The following is a 21,973-nucleotide window of genomic DNA, read 5'->3' as shown; positions in this document are numbered from 1 at the left end:
AACCCTCAAAAGGTAGGAATATATGGAACATACCTCAATATGGCCTTTGCATAAAGGCCATATACAAAAGACTCACAGCTCACCCTTGATGGGGAACAAGACTAGGATGCCCAGTCTCACTGTTACTATTTAACATAAGACTTACCTTAGCAATGAGACAACAAAAAGAAATCAAAGGTAGCCAAATTGGCAAGGAAGAATTCAAACTTTCACTTTTTGTAAATGACATGATACTTTATGTAGAAAACCTGAAAGATTCAACCAAAACATTGCAAGAACTCATACATGAATTTAGCAAAGTTGCAGGATATAAAATCAATGTGCAAAAATCTGTTGCATTTCTATACACCCATAATGAAGCAGCAGAAAAATAAATAAAAAAATCGATCCCATTTGCCATCAGACCAATAACAGTTAAAATACCTAGGAATAAACATAGCTAAAGATGTAAATGGTCTGTACTCTGAAAACTATGGAAGATGCTGAACTTATCACTCACCATCAGGGAAACACAAATCAAAACCACAATGAGATGCCACCTCACACCTGTAAGAATGGCTGAAATTCACAATGAGAAACAACAGGTGTTCCCATGGATGCTGAGAAAGGGGAACCCTCTTGCACTGTTGGTGGAAATGCAAACCATTGCAGTCACTCTGGGGAATAGTCTGGAGGTTCCTCAGAGTGAAAAACAGAACTACCCTATAATCCAGCAATTGTACTACTAAGTATTTACCCAAAGGATACAAAAATACAGATTCGAAGGTGTGCATACACCCTGATGTTTATAGCAGCATCATCAACAATAGCCAAACAATGGAGAGAGCCCAAATGTCCATTGACTGATGAATGGATAAATGATACACACACACACACTGGAGTATTACTCAGCCATCAAAAAGAATGAAATCTTGCCATTTGCAATGATGTGGATGGAGCTAGAGCATATTATGTTAAGTGAAATAAATCAGAGAAAGACAAATACTGGATGATCTCACTCATATGTGGAATTCAGGAAAACAGATGAACATATGGGAAGAGGAAAAAGAAAAAAAGGAGACAGGGAAACAAGCTTAATGATAGAGAACAAACTGAGGGTTAATGGAGGGAAGCCGGTGGGGGATGGGCTAGACAGGGGATGGATATTAAAGACAGCATTTGTGATGAGCTCCAGGTGTTATATGTATATGATGAATCACTGAATTCTACTCCAGAAACTAATATGCACTGTATGTTAACTAACAAAATTTAAAAAAAAAAAGAGATTGTCTTCCATTAAGTAGGTAGACAAATCACCCATGCATGTAATAATTATAAAAGCAAAAACATTGTATGTGTGCATCTGCATGTGTGTAAATTTTATTGTGTACATTATTTTCAAAGATAACCAAAAAGATAATTTGATTAAGCTATACTAAAAAATGAATACTATGAACATAAAATCCTAATCTGCTGTTAAGAAATTTATTTTAACTAAAAATGTAAATCATAGTCAGCATCTTCCATACCCTTATATATCATACCTGGCCTGAAGTTGGTTCAATATCACCAACCAGAATATTGATAATTGTGCTTTTGCCTGCACCATTTGGACCCAGTAGTCCCAAGATCTCTCCTAAAAAAGTTGAAAGAAAAATCATCATATGTAAATCAAATTAAAAATGGAAATTACTCTTCTGGAAAAATTATTTAAGAAAAAACAAATACCAGCCTTTTTTCACACAGAAAGAGACATATTTAGTTGCCACTTTCTTTACTTTTCTTGTAAGAAGAAAATCTTTCTTGTCATCATATTCTTTATGCAAATTGTTGACCATAATGGCTGGCTTCTAATAAGGGAAATAGGATTTAAAAAGAGAATAATAAATTAGATATACCTATCATGGAATGACAGGCTGCCCGCAATTCATGTCCATATATCATAAGAACTATATTTACTAATAAGAAATATTATGTAAAGATCCATTTATGACTGAAATATTGTCTTATTCAAAAGTAGACACATACATTTTTTCAAAGAAAAGACTTTTTTCCATATTGATTCATATGAAAAGTATTTTTCAGATTAATTCCTATACATGATGACTGCACATTTAATAAGACTTATGATAAAGACTAAATTACCTCCTCACAACACTGGCAACTCATTAGCTCTTTGACCTTTAGTCTTTCAGCTTTGACATCTTCATCTTCATCCTCATTGCTTGGTGGTTCTGGACACTTCCTATTTTTGGACTTTGTTGAAAGAGTCCTATATATTAAAGATAATAGATTTTCAAATAATTAATAGAGTAATAAATTCAGCACTTTATGGGGAAAAGACCAAAAAAATACACCAATCTGAGATCTGTGATCTTCTTTCTGAAAGGTGGAATTACAGAGCTATTTTTCACTTATGAATCCATTTGGATGATATTATCAAAATTCATTCATTTTTCAACATCATATATGACTGGTATGTGTCATGTACTATTTCATACAAACATAAAAAGATTGAAAAAAGCATTTAGCCATCCCTCAAAGAATTTACTGTGTGGGTATACATGACATTGTCCTGGGCCAAGTGGATATAGAGGGCTTAACTCAGAACTCACAGGAACACTAAAAAAGTAGGCAGAGAAAAAAAAAAAGTGCTTCAAAAGGAAATTTTGAAGTATAAGAGAGGTAAAGGGATAAAAAAGGAGTTGACATTATGGACAAAAAAGGAACAAGAGAAAAGTATAAATAAGGAGGAAGAAGTCAATCATAGGAAAGTAGCAGTTGAGATGAGTAAGCAGAGCCTACTTGATAAGCGACAGGAAATCATTAGTCACTTTACTGAAAATAGCATCAGCAGAGAAGCAAGTGCAGAAACCAGATTGCAGGGAGTTAAGGAATGAACGGGAGGTGAGAACTGGAAGTAGAAGCTTCTTGCTATGAAAGAAAAGACAAATACAGGACAAGAGCTAGAGGGATTCAAGTTTAAATGAGATTTAGGAGTTCTGATTTCTATTAGTTTGTTTTATGTAAGAAAGGTAACTCCCTCCCCAGAGAAAAATATCCTATTTAGATCCAAAAGGGAAAGATACAGAAAGAGAAAATAAAAGTAACAGAGCAACATCCTTAAGTAGACAGAATAAATGAAGACATGGATAACAGGAGGGGTGCCTCTCCCTCTGGAACTAGGAAAAGGCATAAATGATGAAAGAAGTGGGTAAGTGTGTAAAGATTTCTAATTAAGTGCTTCTGTTTTCAGAGATGGCAAGATCTTCTACTGAGAAGTAGAAAATGAGGGGAGGTGACTGGAGAAGTTGAGGAACACAAAGAAGGCTTGGGATAACTATCGAAAAGAGACAGGAAGAAAATGGGGTAACAAATGCTAACACAAAGCTGAATTTATGCAGGATAAATCCATTATATTAGCACACTGCACTGTTAGGTTAATTTTCTCTACCCTGTAATTAGACTTACCAAAAATTATTATTTTTAGCAGATAAGTGAAAGAAATACCGAAGCTGAATACAGGGTGCTGAAAGGGATGAAAGTGATGAATCACATGAGTGAAGCTGAACGGAGAAATGGTGAAAACAGTGATTAGTAGATACATCTGAAGAACAAAGTCAGGGATAGAAACCACAGGAGAAAAGTCCAATAAGACTAATAAAATAAGAAAGCTGGAAAGATGAAATGTGACTGGTAGCATGGGACACAGATGAGGTGAACAGCAGTGATGGCCCGGCTCTGACCCAAATCAACACATGAGTGCAGAGAAAATCAGACACTGAGGGATAGGGTGTTAGAAAGGTTATCTCAGTGGATGCTGATTCTCCCCCAAGATGACTGCAGGAGAAAGAAGGAGAGCCAGACGCTAAGTCCTCAGTGGATAATAAATATGTTCACAGCAGCATTATACATAATGGCCAAAAATAGAAACAACTCAAATGTCCAACAACTGATGAACAGGTAAGTCAAGTGCTACCATATGACTTATCTGCAGAAGAAAAGAAAAAAATAATGAAGTATTGCTACATCATGAACCTACAAAACATTATGGTAAGTAAAAGCAGCCAGACACAAAAAGACTATATGTTATATATTTCTATTTATATGTATGTTTAGAATTGGCAGATCGATAGCAACTAGATTAGTAAATTAGTGGTTATACAGGGCTGGGCACATGCACAAGGTGGGGGGCACTGATGACTCTAAGGGGTTTTTTTGAGAATGAAGGAAATTACCTAAAAGTAGAGTATATACTATGTAAATATACTAAAAAAAAAAATAAAAACTTTTAAAAAAATTAACTGACCTGAAAAAAGGATCCTTTCTTATTGACCTGCCTCCATATTTTTTCTCATAGTACTGTAAGAGGAAAATCCAGAGTACACACTGCAGGTAAGGCTACAAGAAGAACACAGAAGAGCTCATGACTCAATCTTTTTTCCCCCATATCAACAGAACAAAGACCACATACATCAGGTTCCTTACCATCACACCAAATTAATCATTATTTTCTTCACATGTCATATGTGTTAAGATTGTTAATGCAAACCAATGTAGATTTTTAGTAAAATAATCCTTCACATATTTTTCTACCTCTATCAAGTTCATCGGTTGTCAGCTTCATAAAATATAATCACAGGAAAAGTCATTTGTGCTTCTGAGGAAGCCAGGATTACAATTAAATAGAATAACATAAGAGAGCCAAATATATTTAAAATGGACATAGTCAATAAAGGCATTACCACCAAAATGCATACTGGATGGCACCAACTAACCCACTTGACTTTTTGAGGCACCTTCATTCTTATGCAACACGGTAAAAACTAAAAAGAGAGTTAAAATCATACAACCAAACTGCTCTGAAGGTAGCATGCTAAGGCCAAAATTTTTGTTATTTCTTACCGATACAACAGCCACCAAAAGCCTATCCCATGGATTATAGGTGTCTTCATTTTTTCGAATATTCTTCCAAGAAATCTAAGACAAAATTTTTTTAAAATTGACATGCTGCTGTGATAAGATGATATAATGGTATTTGGTCTTAGACCCAGTCCCCAGGACACAGGGACAGAGGTAAAAGGAGCATCTTTTGTTATTTAAAATAAGCCCCAATTACCAAAACAGTTCATTCTACAGAGGTGACTCTTGGAGGAAGATGCTGTTTGACAAGGGAAACAACCAAGTGATTAGAAGATAGAAACTACCGGCCTCATCCACTGATCAAAAGGGGACAGGGACTGATTATCTCATTATGCCTCAGTAAGAAAACCTCCATAAAATCCTCCGTGTTAAGCACAGGGTTTGGAGAGTTTCCAGGATGGTGAACACATCCACAGGCTGGGAGGGTGACACGCTCAAAACTCCACAGGGTCAAAAGCTCCAGTACTTGGGACCTTTCTGGACTTTGCCTTCCCTATCTCTGATTCTACTTACTTGCATATCCAATATAATAAACTGGTAAAAGTACGTAAAGTGTTTCCCTAAATTCCACTTAGGAATTTAAGCCATTATAACAAATTAGTGACCATGTCAAGGAGTCATAGGTACCGTGGATTTGTAGCCACCTCAGACACAAGCATGGGTTACCTGCAGACCCACTACTTGGATCCGGCATCTGAAATGAAAGGGGCAGTCTTGTGGGGCTGCATGCTTAACCCAGAATGTAGCCCTGAGTCTGCATTAACTCCAGGTAGTTCGGTGTCAGAACTGCTTTATGTGAGTGAAAAACCCATACACATTTGGTGTCAGGAGTGTTGCGAGTAGTGGTTTTCTTAGAGCTGCAATGTGCAGGAATACTTCAATTAACATGCATTTTGTTCAGCAAAGATGTATTCTCTATACATAAGTTAGCTATTAGTATTAACAGCTATTTCTACTTAGATTAAAATCTTCCCCACACCAAAATATTTCTATCTGGGGATGTATAAATTAAACATATTAAATTGAAGAAAAAAGAAAGCCGGGAAGGGGAAAAGGGAGGACCAGTGCGTAAAATTAAGTCAGTAATCATTCTAAATCACTAAATTCATTATTTAATTTTTTTCTAATCACATGCAATTTTTTTTCAGTTATCCAGGCTTAATAAAACTAATGTTTTATTTTTTCTTTGAAAAAAAGTCTCTTACACTTTATTTTCTCTCATCCCTCTGTAGTACAATACATTATTTCATCCCTGAAAACGTCCCCCAAAACAAACACTGACCAAAGTCAGTTCATACTTGGAATTTATGTGCATCCTTTTGGGAATCAAAGAACAGTTAACAGACGTACTCCTCTGAGATTTTACGGCTTAAAGACATGCTTGAAAAGATTTCACAGTAATCTTAAACTGCTGCTTAATAACATTCAAATCAAGTAAAGAGCAGCTAAGCTCTTTTTTTTTTTTTTAAACTATATTCAGTATAAGAACTAAGATCTCAAAGATTAGGCAGTATTTATGCTTTACAAATATTAAAGCATATAAAAGACCTACCTTTATGAAACAAATCAGACAACCTAGAAGTGGATAGATTGGAATGACTATGGAAAAGGTATAATGAAGAACAGCCGTAACTGTGTATCCCATAAAGAACGTTATTTCGGTGATTGCAATGCAAGCCAATGCTGTCTAAAGAGAAAAAATGAGAAAACAAGTGAAAAAGTGTTTAGCAATTTTTTACAAACCCACTTCTAAGTCTGTGCCTTGGAATTTACTGTTTTCAATCCTCTAATGAAACACAGAACCAGAGGTGATACTTAGCCAGGAGGGGCCAGGCCCCGCTGTTTGCCCCCCGGTATCCTTGCCATGTAATTCTTACGTGCCTTCAGTACCACCCCTTAGTGGAATGGGTGATGCATTAGACACAGAGATGCTGTCAGATAGCTACCTAAGTTCTGTACTCAGGAAAGACACAATAACATTTTGAACATAAGCCTGCAAGAGTTCATGACATACAAGTAAGCTACTATGAAAAGCTGGGGTGAAATAGTACAAAACATCACTTACCACAGAATAGATAAATGACCAAAACTCTTTGGTATTCAAAATTTTTTTAAAAGTGAAGGAGATAACATAGGTAAACAGAATGACTGATGGAACATAACCAATAAGGCAAAAAACCTGTAAAACAGAAATGTGCACATTTATGTAAAAGTATGAATAGCTAACAATACATATGACATAAAACACCAGTTGTATCAAAATATTAAGGAATGGTTATTTTTCAAATTTTATGTCTCAAGCAAACACTCCAAAACTGAAATTGTAGTTACTTGAAATATTACCATGCACATTTTTCCTAAATCAGTAAAACTCATACTTCTGTCAACACAATCCTGAATAAATAATCTACACTGAACACTTTTCTAGTTCTTTTTTATGCCAACCAAAATGCTATCTCTACCCATGTTATAAAAACAAGTATACTAGCTGTTTTACCCTTCTCAATCAACTATTAGCTACTATTTCAATATACAGCATTCAATACATTTGGCAAATATTTAAGAACAAAATTATTAATTTATAAACCAGAAATTCATAGGTAAAGTCAGTATTATCTCTGGCAAAATGATAAAAATTACTTTCAGAAATCCCAAACTCACCTAGTTCTATTTTCCCTTTTTCCTAATACAAATTATTCACATGAAGGGTCATATACAGATGAACATGAATGTAAGCCATACTCTTCCTTAGTATTTTCAGCGATATTTTAAATTATGGAATAAAAGAGCTTCTTTTGAAATTATTTTCAGGCATAGGGACAAGGAAGACATTTTAAGGAAGGACTGCTTAATTATTCCTGATTATACACAAGTATTGTAGTCTGCAGAAAGACCATCTCAGTCTCAAAGAACTATTTTATAATGATGGCTAGTTGCTGTTTTTTAAAAAATCACTTATAGTAATATAAGTTACATTATAAGTATCATATACAATGATTAAAATAGATACTGGTTCTACTTTCTATTAAAAAAATTAATATCCAAATTACTTGACAAACCACTTGTCATGTTTATAAATACTTAGTTTTTTAAAATAACATTTCATTTGTAAATAACATAAGTAATATTAACTTACCACAGAAAGGAACTTTATAGCATAAAAATATAATCCATAATGAAACGCAAATAAACTTCCTAGCATCAAAATAAGAACAAGAAAAAATAAGGGGATATCAACAATAGCTTGCCCAATCCAATACGCAGATGGCAAAAGTCCTGAAAGTTTAAGCTGGGTATAAGCTTTGATCTACAAAACAAAAAAGAGGGAGGAGGGAAAACTGATTATAACTGTAAAAATTTTACACAAAAAAATTAGCAAATTATTGTGGAACTCTTAATTTTACATCAACAAAACAAGACAGGTCACATTCCAGGTCTCTAGATAATAAAAACCCTCCTACAATTAAATATAAATTCCATAGAGTCTTTAATTTGGCTCGGTTCTGAGATGTAACAATTTTGACAAAATTTTTCAGAATCAGAATACAGTAGAGTTAAGAAACACAAAACTAAAATGAAGCAAAAGATGTCATGGAGATTATAGCTGTGCAAACAATAAGTAGCCAAAACAATGTCACTTTTACAACTCTGTGGAAGTAGATGAAAGATATGTTTAAACAGAAAAGACATTCTCATTTTTAAAAATTAAGCTTTCATGAAAAACTAATAAACTGCCAAGTGTTTTCAGGATTTACATAAGGTTTTCAGGTAAAGAGTGAAACTCTGTACTGATAATTATTTTAGCCCTTTATATACTCCTTTGTAGTATAAGTTGTTATTATTATAAGTAATTAGCATTTTCATGTATACAAACAGTAAACTTAAATGATCTGAGTTTTCCTCTCTCATCTTCTCATAATTTGAAATTTCAAAAAATATTTTATAAATCCAAATACCTAACAATTTTACTCAGTTGATTTTTGGCTTCTTTAAAAACATACTCCTAATAATTAAATACATTATATGAAGGAGCTAGCCATAGAGATAACAGATGCATGGAATATAAAGACTTGTTAAGAAGAGGAGAAGTGATAAAAAAAAATGTACAACTTTTATGTTCAATGAATTACAAGAACAAAAATATAACAATATAAGTATGAAAACATAAGCCATGTCAAATAGAGTTATTCTGGCTCATCCACGCTTTTGTCATTCATACAGTGCTGGTGGGAACATAAAACAGAATATCCACCCTGGAAAACTGTTTGACAACTTCTTACAAAACTAACACGGAATCACCATATGACACAGCAATTGTACTCTTGGGCATTTATCACACAGAAGTGAAAACTTACATTCACACAAAAATACTAACACAAAAACCTCTACACAAATGTTCACAGCAGCTTTATTCATAATAGTCAAAACTGGAAACAATCCAGATCCACACCATGGACTACTATGCAGCAATAAAAAACAATAGACTACTGATACAATATAAACAAACTAAATGAATCTCCAGGGAACTATCCTAAGTGAAAAAATCTAACCCCTCCCAAAAATACGTTATGATTCCATATATATACTCTTGAAATATCAAAATTACAGAAATAGAGAATAGATTAGTGGCTGCCAGAGGTCAGGGAGGGGGTGGGTGTGTGGGCTTGAAAAGGGCAATAGGAGGAATCTCTGTGGTGAAGCTGCTCTATCCTGACTGTACCAATGTCAATATCCTGAGATTTTACTATTATACCACAATTTTATGAGCTATTATTGAGGTGAAGTGAGTAGGATACAGAGGATTTCACTGTATTGTTTCTTAACACCTAATATGAATCTACAATTATCTCTAAATAAAAATTTGAATTAAAAACATTTAAGTTGAAACAAAAGAGAAAATGCAATTGTCTAGAAAGTTTTACTGTGAGTTGTGGGTGTTATGGGTATTTCATAATTCTCTTATGCTTTCCTACCTTTGTTTTGAAAATTTTATTTATTTATTTGATAGAGAGCAAGCGCACGAGTGGGGGTGGGGAGGGGCAGAGGGAGAAGCAGACTCCCTGCTCAGCAGGGAGTGCTACCCGGGGCTTGATTCCAGGACCCTGAGATCATAACCTGAGCTGAAGGCAGATGCTTAACTGACTAAGCCACCCAGGCGCCCCTTTCCTACATTTTCTAAATTAGAACAATGAATATATATATTTATAACAGAAAAAATGAATATATTTTTAAAATATATCCTGAGACTCATGTATCACTTTCCACTAGAGAAAATTATTAAAATATATAATTGTCTGCTCGGAGACTTCATTATTTGTCACATGGGTAAATTAATTTAGACTATCTGCTTACACTGAACTAAGAAGACATACGGAGAATGAGAATTTTGATTAGAGGAGTAAGAGAGGGACAACGTCTGCAGGGTAAGAGAGTGGAAGGCTTTGAACAGTCAAGAGACCTTGCAAGAGCATCACGTGCCTGAGGACAGAAGAGAAAGGAGCAGAAAAGAAAGTGAAGGATACGAACAACTCTGTACACACAGCAATTTGTCCTGGGCTCTGGTAGTCACAATCATTATCTACCTGATTTTTCATTTTGCAAAAATTAAGTATCTTGTACATTCAACACATTCCATTAAGGGTTAAGGGAAAGAGAAAGGTTAGTGTACCTATTAAGAACATAAGGATCCACTACTTAAACAAGATGAGACAACACTGGCACATGATATAACCACTCCCATCCCCACCTCCTGACCTATAAATAAAGTCGGTAACATAAAACTTAAATCACAGTGTTGTAGAGATTAAAGGATGTAACTTTTGAAGCATGTGACAGGGACTCAAGTAATAAATGATAGTTATTGTTATTACTCTATTAAATATGTTTATTCTCCATTTACTTACTCCTAAAATATGTCTTGCACTCATGCAAAGCAGGTAATTGTTTTGTATTTTAACTCAATTATTACCTTATGATTCTCTGCATTTTCCATAGCAAAGTAAGGTGGCATTGCAGTAACAATGATTCCCAGAAGAGCTGCTTGAAAATACAGCTCAATTTTAAAAACTATATCTGTAATTTCCTGAAAGACAATCACAGAGTAAGAAATGAAACTGAGAATCACTTTATATCATCTTAGTACTTTCTCAATAAAAGACTATCAAAACTTCTGAAGAAACACATTAGGATATCTATTCTAGGCATACAGTCTGTATGAAAAAACAGGTGGCAGAGTTAACAGGCAGTGAGTTACAGGACCAGCTCTGCCAATTAATAAGTAGCTACACAGTCCTGAGCAGATCAACATATTTCCTTTTCTTATCTACAACACAGAATAATAGGACATTTAAATTAAGCTTTACCATTTAATTAAAAATAATAATGTACATGAAAAAGCAGGTAACATGTCCACCAGTAGTCCTATGCAATGAACAGGACCATGTCAGATTGATGCATTCGTCAGTTGCTGGGACTGTGAGCCATTTGGATCTCGGAACCCTATTCGCTTTTGAAAAAGCCTCCTATAGGAACAGGAGTTTTTTCCCTCTGGCTATATAACTTCCACAGACCTCAATGGTCCCTAGCTGCCCCAAAGACTCAAGTACAGAAGGAAACTTCCAGAAAACTAAAGTAAACAGCTGGTGCCCCAAATACAAACTACCCAGAACCAAATGCATTGAATTACTGCTGCCCTCAACAGGTGCAAGGGTCTTCTGGAAGGTGAGAGAGATAATGAAATCTAGAACTGATGTAGTGATGGATGCAGAACTCTATGAACATAATAAAAACCATTGGATTGAAACGAGTTAATAGCATATGAAATAGATCTCAAAAAAACTGTTTAAAAAGTACAGCAATAGAAAGTAAAAAATGCTATTACAGAAAAATATTTGTCCATTTATTTTTCATATGTGAAAAATAAAACACAAGGGTGAGAGAAAAATGTTGATTATTTTTCTGAAGACTTATTTTCACATTTATAATCCAATAGTCCTATCTAGAGGAAAAATGACTGCATGAGAGCAACTTCTCAAGTTTCTTTCAATACCCCAGTAAGAGATCTTAGATAAATAATATTTTTAAATTATCTTAATTTTTCTTGTATGATTAATACAGAAAATACTTATGCTTTATAAAAATATCAGTACCAAGAGAGAACTTCCTTGATCCTGAAGCAAACTAATACTGGGCACTCCTAAACCCAGATGTAAAGCATCCTCAACTCAAGTTTTAGTAAGACTAAGAACATCTACAGATTTCCTTTGTATTAGGTCTTAGCTTTTATTCACATATGTGTACATACACACTTTTTTTTTTTTTACACACACACTTTCTAAAGTTTGCTTACTTGAAAGAATGGGGTATTCCAGACATGGATGCTTTCAGTCACATTTACATGATAAAGATAATAATTACTGATAATATTCATCAATACAGGTAAAGAACAAACCATAGTACTATTGAAAACAGCTGTAAAAACATAGTCCTATGATTTAAAAAAAAAAGAGAGAGAGTGTTATTACATACCATATATAAATACATTGCTACTATGTACTAAGCTTTTCTCCCAGACTAAGGGAATCTTCACTAACTAAAAATTGATTGAACAAATTATAGAAATAATATTCAATAAAGACAGATGGATAAACATAACCTGGTGTGGAGTCTATAGATATTTTGGTATTTTAAGCAAAAATAGAACGTAAAGATTATATTAAATTTCTTATAGTTTTTATATTGGTCATCCACCAAGTCATACATTATATACATTATATAAAATACATTATAAACGCTAGAAATGTCCAAAAGCAAATTCTAATTTCCAACAAATGAGGTCAATTCAGCAAACGATTAACTTTAGAGAAAATATCTTAATGTTCTATAACTTTCCAATAGGTATTCACCCACATATATCACTCTTACCTTTTCAGAATACATCACATTTAAAGCTGCACTATGGGGAGCAGCAGACACATAGTCACTGTCATTAAACATTGTCACCATTATGTTCTGGCTTGTGAAAAAGCTGGTAAGATCACTGATATCAGAGTCTGGTATGAGAAAATAAGCAAATAATAAAGAATCAGTTTAAAAAAGAAACAGACCCAGACTTTTAATAACATTGGGAAGAACTTTTTTAAAAAAAGATTATCTTTGTTAGACAAGACATCATTAAGAACACTGGCCGTGGAGGCAGTCAGCCTGGATTCAAATCCAAGTCAATACATACAGGCTTTAAAAACAGAAACTGGCTTTAAAAACAGAACCTGGAACAGTAACTGTACAAATGTTAGCTCCTGCTGCTGCTACTATTGTTACACTGAAAGTTTACCTATAATACTCACTTGAAATTTGGCTAAATTGTGAGAATAAAAATCTAACAATTTTATGGAATAAGAGAACCTGCTAGGCTCGGAAAGGTAGAAAGAGGCAGGATGTGAAGTCAGGTAACATCACTCCTTAGAGGGTTTCTGTGTGCTTAGAACAGACAAATTTTATCAATGTCAATTGCCTCAACTGCCTTAAAATATTAAACCACATAATCAGTTCTCCATCTACATTCCTTAAATTGGCTGGAGCTAACGGAAAGATGATGGATCCTGTCTTGGGTTTAAGTCTATACCAATAAGTCTGATGAATGGAAATTGCTCCCCTTCCATCTTCACAAAAGCCAGAAAGAACAAATGTGACTTTGAGAGAAATCAAAACTAAGCAAAGGAAACCACTATCTGTAATTAAAAATAGTATGGCAGGTAGATCAGACTCCGTAGCAAACCTCAGTGTCAGAGGGAATGGTGCTTTTAGGGCTCTCGCTGGAGCTTTTTTAGATCCTATATTTACTCCTTATCTAGTACCTCAAATGACCTCTTTTCTCTAGTTTGCCACAGAAGACAGCTACATTGTAACTGAAGGAACTATATCACCCTTGATACAAAAAGCTTTCCGAGGAGGATCAGATACAATCCAATATAGACATACAGAGACCAGTAATTTCCAGAGGAAACATGGCTTTATTTAGGATCAAAAAGGCCTAGGAAGATATAGGGTACATAAGTAAGCAATTCTAGAAATACTAAAAAATAACAAAAGGGACAAAACTTTGAAAATATTAGTATTTCTGCAGATCAGTGAGAGTGAACTCAAACCAAAATGATTTCAGATACATATACAATTTCCCAAACACACAAAAAATGTCCCTATAAAAGTATAAGGCTTTATGGAGCACTGTATTTTAACAACATGAAATGTGTATTAAAATCAAAACAAAAATTCTAATGAAAGAAATACATTATAAAGCATCAACTTTCTACTCAAGAGTAGTTTTCTATCATGAAATATATTCTTTCTCCAAAAGAATATATAATAAACTAAGAGGCACATTTTAAAAGTGATGATTTTAAGAGTAATTTATAATAATCCCTATCTATGATTGTTATCTAACACTGGCCAAAACTCTTCAGTTAATAGTGAATCAAAAAGGAAAGATACTAAAACATGTGTTAGTGTTGGAAAATACTAAACTCCGAAGATTTTGTGAGTTATATAAATGATTATATTAAATGCGATTTTCTAGCCTATTTCAGCAAGACAAGCAAATAAAGTTGCCTCTGTTCTTCTGTAAATCTGCCAGAGTTAGCTAACTGTGATTTACTCTTCAAGAACCTTAGGACTATATCTATGCAGATGAGAGATTTTGCAGGAACAACTGTTCAAAATTCTGTTATAGGTTTTATTATTTTTGAAAACCAGAAACCGATGTCAGTTTTAGTTTTTTTTTTTACTTGTTCTGAGCCTTGCTTAAGACCATGGTTCTTAATTTTTTTCATATTTGACAATTATGTAATTAAAATAAGCAACAGCAAAATAAAAAATATTCATTACCAATTTAATATATTTGATTATATTAATATCTAATGAGTTTTTCTTAATTCTTATTTTTTAAAGTCCTTGAAAAATTATTTAAACATTTCTATTGAGATATATAACTGCATAAATATTATATACTGTAACTTTTTCTAAAGGTGTTTCAACTTCTGAAGTTTATTTTGCTTGTAATAAACTTTAATATGAAACACACTACTCAGAATATGTTGCTACCATTAAAAAACGAAATCTTAATATCATAAACAGTACAATGTTAGTTTTAAAAACTGTAATCTACACTTAACCAAAATTTCATTTCTGTAATATATTACTCAGCATCAGTAAATAGTTTTTAAAAACTTAAATTTGTACACACAAACCATGCCTTTACCTTGGATCTATTTCTAAAATCCCAACCTCTAACCTATATCCCAGACCCCATGCCCCAACCAACACACATTCACAGACCTTCACACACTCTCACCAGTAGAATTTTGAAGAAGCAGACTTGTTTTGTATTTATGAGGTTTATCTCCAGGTTTTAGGAAATATAAGTCTGGAACAAGTTTGATGGGAACCACAGCATTTTTAAAAGAGCGGTGCACCAAAAACATAAAAATCTGAACTGCAAAAAAAATTAAAAGCAGAAGCAACCTGAAAGGAAAAAAATAAAACAGCACAGGGTACATTAATATGTAAATCTATTTTTTAAAATCCTCCTTCAAATAACAGTTGAAAGAACACATGTTAAGAGAGAGAGAGAGAAAAGAAAAACCTGAAAAAAATAGTGTTCGGGAATAGAATTTCTATTCTCCAAAACGATGTTATGACACAACTGGACAGAAAGCCAGTACTCAATGACAAAATTAAAACTTACGAAACCAAGATCAAGTCATCCTGAAACTTTTATGGGTATATAAACTTGTGCTTATAGCTTTTTAAGAACCAGACATTATGCCAATTTACACATCCACTGTCCTGAGGGAACTTTTATTTCCTGCCCTATACTTAACTATTTACTCTCCTATGCTTTAGAAAAGATATAATACAAAAATATATAAGATATAGAGAAGGAAACAAAAATACAGGGAGCCTTTCTTTTGTTTTTAAATATAGTGAAACTTTGAATGACTGCTATCTTTGAAATGTCATCCATACCATATTAATTTCCATTGTTCCTCTAGAGAGAGGCAAAGCAAGACATACTACGGTCAGTTATAAGAATCATTATTTGCTATTTGTCAAGTACATAATTCTACTACCTATTCAAAGTGCCCTTCTATCTGGAAGGCAGATATCCTTCTGTCTTGTCCTACAAAATATTTGCTACATTTTATATAATAGGTATAACAGCAAGTGTGTAGAGAGAGCTTAGATTATCAGTTTATCATTTTATAATTTTCAGAAACCCTCTAATTTTTAAAAAATCATTCTTACAAATTGCTGTAAGTATACCTGAGTCAGCATTTCCAAAAGCATACTGCATTAAATTCTATCAGTTAATAGGTGTTTTACGTTAAAAAATTCATGATTAAACAGAATTTGGAAACTCTGGATTTAACAAAATTGAAGCAATTTCTTTACCATAGAACCTCTCATGTGTTTTCATATGCTAATAAACAAGTCTTTAAGACAGGAAACATAAGATACAGTATTTCCTAAATGCACAGATGGTCAAATGCAAATTTAGAATACTTTTTTTGTTAGGAATTGAATATTTGTGTCATCCTCCCCCCAAATTCATACTCTGAAGCCCTAATCCCCAGTGTGACAGTATTAGGAATAAGGCCTTTGGGAGGCAATCAGGATTAGATGAGGTCATGGGCATTGGGCCCTTAAGATAGGAACAGTGCCCTTCTAAGAGACATCAGAGAGCTTGTTCTCTGTCTCCTATGCATCAACAAAGAAAGTCATATGAGCACACAGCAAGATAATGGCCCATCTCTGCAAGCCAGAAAGAGTGCCCTCAGGACCAATTTTGTACCCTAATCTGATTTCCACTCTCTAAAACCATGATAAAATAAATTTCATTGTTCAAGCAACCGAGTCTATGTTATTTTGTTATCACAGTCTGAACTAAGATTTTTATTGTTTTTCAGGAAATATTTTAGGAGAGTAATGTTTAATAAACTGAAACATGTTGATTTAAGTAAATATTTTTCTTTTAGTAATGCTGAGACTGAAATATATAAGACAGTTGACTGACATTTCTTTGATACTGACTAACCTAGGGCAAAAAAGCAAATGAATTCAGCATATCTCAAGCACATAACAATATTCTCACTTATTAAATTTTTTTCTACCACTGTTTTGGATCAAACAAAATTGGAGTGTGTTATATGAAAATAATTAATGTTATGTCTCAATAAATGAAAGTCTAGCACCCATGGGAACCTGAAAGAGGTAAAGCAAAGTTGAAAAGATATCATTTTAATCTCAGTTCTACAAGCTATAAAGCCTTCTTTATATTTCCATTTCTTTAACCAATACACAGAGATAAAACTTACTCTTCCTACTGTTTACAAAAGCAGTTATACATAATAGTAATACATACAAAACAATTGCATAAAATATAATCGCAAAATAAAATTTTGCGACAATAATTCAAAAATTTGTGACAATCATTCAAAAATTACACAATTAAAGAATATAATGACAGTTCCTCATTTAGATGAGAAAAAATGTTAGTCTAAAAAAAGAGTGAAAGCTCTAGTGATATTCAAAGAAATCGTTAAATGCGTAATTATTTTCTCTGACATTGTGAAGTTATAGTCTTAATCTTACAAAACTACACAGATTTACATACGTCTACATTTTAAAAAATTAAGATGACAAATTGAATTTGTAGCCTTAAAAAACAACTCATCAGGCAGGAAAGTGATCATACTTACACTGATCTTACTGATTTACTTTCCCTTTTCAAGGTCAGCAAATGAAACTTTGCTATTGTATACACCTGTTGTTTCCAAAGGCTCATGGTGCTCATAAGAGAAGCCTTGGTTTCAGAAAGAATAAGTAAGCTCTGCTCCATTTCATCAAAAGATTTTGAATCCATTTCTTCTTCTGGTGGCTGCTGAGTAAATACACTATAATCTATTTGCCAAAACAAAATAAAGACAGAAAATTATGGGATATTCCTTAAAAGAATGAATGAAAATCTTTCTGAGGCATATAAATTTTTTTTAAAAAAATTTTATTTATTTATTTGACAGAGAGAGACCACAGTCGACAGAGAGGCAGGCAGAGAGAGAGAGAGGGAAGCAGGCTCCCTGCTGAGCAGAAAGCCCGATGCGGGACGCGATCCCAGGACCCTGAGATCATGACCTGAGCCGAAGGCAGTGGCTTAACCCACTGAGCCACCCAGGCGCCCCTGAGGCATATAAATTTTGAAGAAGCACACATCTAGTAGTGAGGTAGGACAAACAAAACTCTCATATACTTTGGCAATATTATTAAAAATGAACACATGCATACCGAGAAAATTCTCCACTAAGTATAAATGCAAGGAAGATACATACATAGGTCCACCGAAACACATATACAAGAAAATTCTTAGCTAGTGACCTGTCAAGAATAGCCATTAACTTGGGCACCTGGGTGGCTCAGTGGGTTAAAGCCTCTGCCTTCGGCTCAGGTCACGATCCCAGGGTCTTGGGATCGAGCCCCACATTGGGCTCTCTGCTCAGCAGGGATCCTGTTTTCCTGTCTCTCTCTGCCTGCCTCTCTGCCTACTTGTGATCTCTGTCAGTCAAATAAGTAAATAAAATCTTAAAAAAAAAAAGAATAGCCATTAACTAGAAAGAATCCAAATGCCTACCAACAGGTGAGCACGTAAGTAGTGAAATAATCCTGTAAGAGAATAGTTTAAAACAATGAAACTGAATAAACTACTAAACAACCAGTAAGTTTAAACCCTACAAACATATAAAGATAAAGGAAACGAGACATAAAAGACATACTGTATGATTTTATAAAAGATTTTATTTATTTATTTGACAGAGAGAGGTTGAGAGAAAGCAAGAGTGGGGAGGAGGAGAAGGGGGAGAAGCAGGCTCCCTGCTGAGCTTGGACCCCCCCCCCAAGCAGGGTTCCATCCCAGGACCCTGGGATCATAACCTGACCTGAAGGCAGATGTGTAACCGACTAAGCCATCCAGGCGCCCCCATTCTATATGATCTATTCCATGAGACCAAACACAGATAAAATTAATCAATGAAGAAAGGAAAAAGGATAGGTTATTTTTATAGGTGATTCGATTTTTAAAAACTGAAAAGTAATGAAGAGATGAAAATTGGTTTCAGTATGAGGAGAGCCACAAAGAAGGATTTCTCTGACTTATCTTAAATTTTAAAAAATGAGTAAACACTAAAAACTTTAAGAGTGGAATGGAATAATGCATAAAATTATAATGAACCACAGCCTGGTTATTCTGGGACCTTAGCAACTCAACTGTTGAGATGAATGACTTACTTCGTAAGATGAACCAAACTAAACCCTCTCTTCCCCTGATACAATGGACTAAATCAAACTAAATATTAGGGCTAAAATATTGTATATCACAATTATGGTATTCAGTGAGCACCAATCTACCTTCTATAGAACTTGATATTTTTAACCTTTGAAAAATAAAACATTTAAAATCAGCCAACTGAAAGCAAGCCGATATTATTAGTATATTTATTCTGCATGCTGGACTTAAAGATATACAAAATATAGCCAGCAATATCTACACTGCACATAGCCTTCTCGTCTTTATCCCGCCATCCAACTCTACAGACTACTCATTAAATACCTCAAGTATTTAGCATCACAGATACAAGCATCTTCTCCATCTAATTCTCTTTCATCACCTGAAGGACTGTAAACATACTCACTGATAATGTGTCCTACATTCTAACCCCAACTTCCTCTATTTCTATTTCCTCACCTTTATCTACTCAATTTCTCAAACTGAACACATGTTCAAATCTGACATCTTGTTCTCTCTCCAATTATGTAAGATCTAAAACTTTTAGGTGAACTTTCTCTGACTACAGTCTTATATCACAACCTTATTATAAGCCTGACTTTTGTCCTTTCTCCATGTTCGAGAGAAACCTCTTGTTTCCTTCACCCTCCTGCCCCACTACCACCACCACCATCTTGCTAACTTTCAATAGTAAGAAAAGTATCCTCAATTTGCATTCTCACCTTAAACCTCACAGAACTAACTCTAACCTTTACCACACCACTGAAATGGCTACTGTCAAGGTCACCACTGACTTCCACACTACCAAAGCCCTTACCGTCTTCCCTGTTACCAAAACCATCTTTTTTGTTCTTATCTTATTCTTCACAGGAATCAGCTAATAAGTGATCATATTTCCATCTACTGTTTCCATCTACTGTTTCTTCCTCTAAAAATGTATTTCACATGTTTATGTAATTATTCATCTCGCTTACCATCTCTCTGGTTAATTGCCCAAAATTTTTTGTTAGTTTTGTTTTTACCTGCTTGGTCAATTTCTGCTTCAACTTCCAGCTTTAAGAACACATCTTCCAAAGTCGTCATTGAAACACCGTAAGAAATTACACCCAAATTTGAATGAGTGTCTAGAGCAGAAAATAAACCTAAAAGAAAAAAAATGAAAGAATGTTGTGTTGTTAAGCATATCATCATGAATTTCTCTAAAGTACTCTTTTAAAATGGGATAGGACTAAATATACTCTGCTACCACACTAGTTCTCAAACATTTTGGTCTCAGAATGCCATTAACATTCCTAAAAATTGCTAAGGACCCCAAGGAATGTTTGCTTATAGAGATATATCTAATAGATATTTATCATATTATAAATTAAACCTAAGAAGTATTTTTACAGACAGAATGATAGGCAGGGTACATTAAAGTTGGCTCATGTAGTTCACTCTAGTTAATGAAGGATTCTTTTTTTCCCTAGGAAAAAAAAATCAATTAAATTACATAGAAAATCTCTATCTAAATGAGGTAAGTGTTATGGGAATTCCACACAATATATCTACATCAATAATATCCTTTCGGTTATTGAGAGATTCCCTGAACAGATAAGGAGACTGAGTATGAGTTCCTCATTACAAAGCAGAAAAATAATGCCAGAATTAAAATAATTCAAGGCTTTACCATATTATTACATCCTTCATTATGGAATCATGAAACTAGAAAGAACATGAGAACACATACAAACAACTCTGTGTGTGTGTGTGTGTGTGTGTGTATACATATTCCCAGGAGGCTTCTGAGCAAATGGAGCAATCTTTCTTGACAACAAAGCAAATACCTTTACTGAACATATTAGTTTCCTGCATAGGGTTTGTAAAAAATGGGGGGTGGGGAACACATTAGCTTGTAGTTTCTGATTTTCAAAAGTAAAGTAAAGTAGAAATGTAAGAGTAAAGTAAAGCCACCCGGGAACATGTAAATATTACACAAAAATATACAACAAAGTAAATCAAGAAAACCTATTCTTAATCCAAGAGCCTGGTTCAACAATCAGGAAACTGAAAGTAATACCTGCAAATTTGTCCATGTCCTTAAAAGGCAAACTATACACAAGTTGTTGGTCATTCTGTTGTAATAAGGTAGCTCCAGGTATATGTTGTTTAACCAGGGAAGAAAGAGATTCAGTGGCACAGTATTGGTCTATGTACATGCTAGAGAAAACCAAAAGTCATTGTTTTTTAAATAATTAATGAACAACCAAAAGTAAATTCTAAATGTTGGAATTAAAGTTAGTGCCATAAAAATTGGCCAAAGTACATTATAGCAAATCTGAAATATAGTATCAGTAGATCAAGAATACTATAAAGAATAAAGTCAATCAAGAATGAATGATACCTTAGGCGATAGCCAATCCCCCATTTACTTTTGAGAAAAATTGAAGAACCAACACATTTCAACATTCCTTGTGATATGACAGCTTTCCTATCTGAAAACAGAAATTTACATTTCAATTTTTAGGTTAGTAACAGCATCTGCATTTCAAAGTTTTTAAGTCAGTTGGCATTTGTATTTTGTGAACTACCATGTAAGACACCAATACCATCATTAAATATCATTAAATACTCACAACTTTATTAGAAAGAAACCAGATTATCACTTCCTGGTTTTTAAATGAGAACACTGAGGCAATAAGAAAACATCATTTGGCCATATTTCACATTAGGTATTAAGTGATAAACCCAGACATTGTA

General features: G+C 34.0%; 1 protein-coding gene across 3 annotated transcripts in view; it reads right to left on the bottom strand.

Annotated features, from left to right (window-relative positions):
* The window catches only part of ABCA5 (ATP binding cassette subfamily A member 5), a 70,671-nt gene that overhangs the window by 9,984 nt on the left and 38,714 nt on the right, over window positions 1-21,973 (bottom strand). For all 3 annotated transcript variants that reach the window (XM_044247545.1, XM_044247546.1, XM_044247548.1), the window contains 16 exons: window positions 21,618-21,708; window positions 21,294-21,433; window positions 20,257-20,376; window positions 17,658-17,859; window positions 15,251-15,420; window positions 12,826-12,953; window positions 12,251-12,388; window positions 10,871-10,984; window positions 8,039-8,209; window positions 6,968-7,081; window positions 6,455-6,589; window positions 4,885-4,959; window positions 4,289-4,380; window positions 2,125-2,251; window positions 1,712-1,829; window positions 1,524-1,615 (listed from right to left, as the gene is read on the bottom strand). In XM_044247545.1, coding sequence (XP_044103480.1) covers window positions 1,524-1,615; window positions 1,712-1,829; window positions 2,125-2,251; window positions 4,289-4,380; window positions 4,885-4,959; window positions 6,455-6,589; window positions 6,968-7,081; window positions 8,039-8,209; window positions 10,871-10,984; window positions 12,251-12,388; window positions 12,826-12,953; window positions 15,251-15,420; window positions 17,658-17,859; window positions 20,257-20,376; window positions 21,294-21,433; window positions 21,618-21,708 — 2,027 coding nt within the window. The remainder of the gene's footprint in view (window positions 1-1,523; window positions 1,616-1,711; window positions 1,830-2,124; window positions 2,252-4,288; window positions 4,381-4,884; window positions 4,960-6,454; window positions 6,590-6,967; window positions 7,082-8,038; window positions 8,210-10,870; window positions 10,985-12,250; window positions 12,389-12,825; window positions 12,954-15,250; window positions 15,421-17,657; window positions 17,860-20,256; window positions 20,377-21,293; window positions 21,434-21,617; window positions 21,709-21,973) is intronic.

This window comes from Neovison vison, chromosome 5 (genome assembly GCF_020171115.1).
Source record: "Neovison vison isolate M4711 chromosome 5, ASM_NN_V1, whole genome shotgun sequence".
NCBI lineage: Eukaryota > Metazoa > Chordata > Mammalia > Carnivora > Mustelidae > Neogale > Neogale vison.
This window is presented reverse-complemented; position numbering and strand designations above follow the sequence as displayed.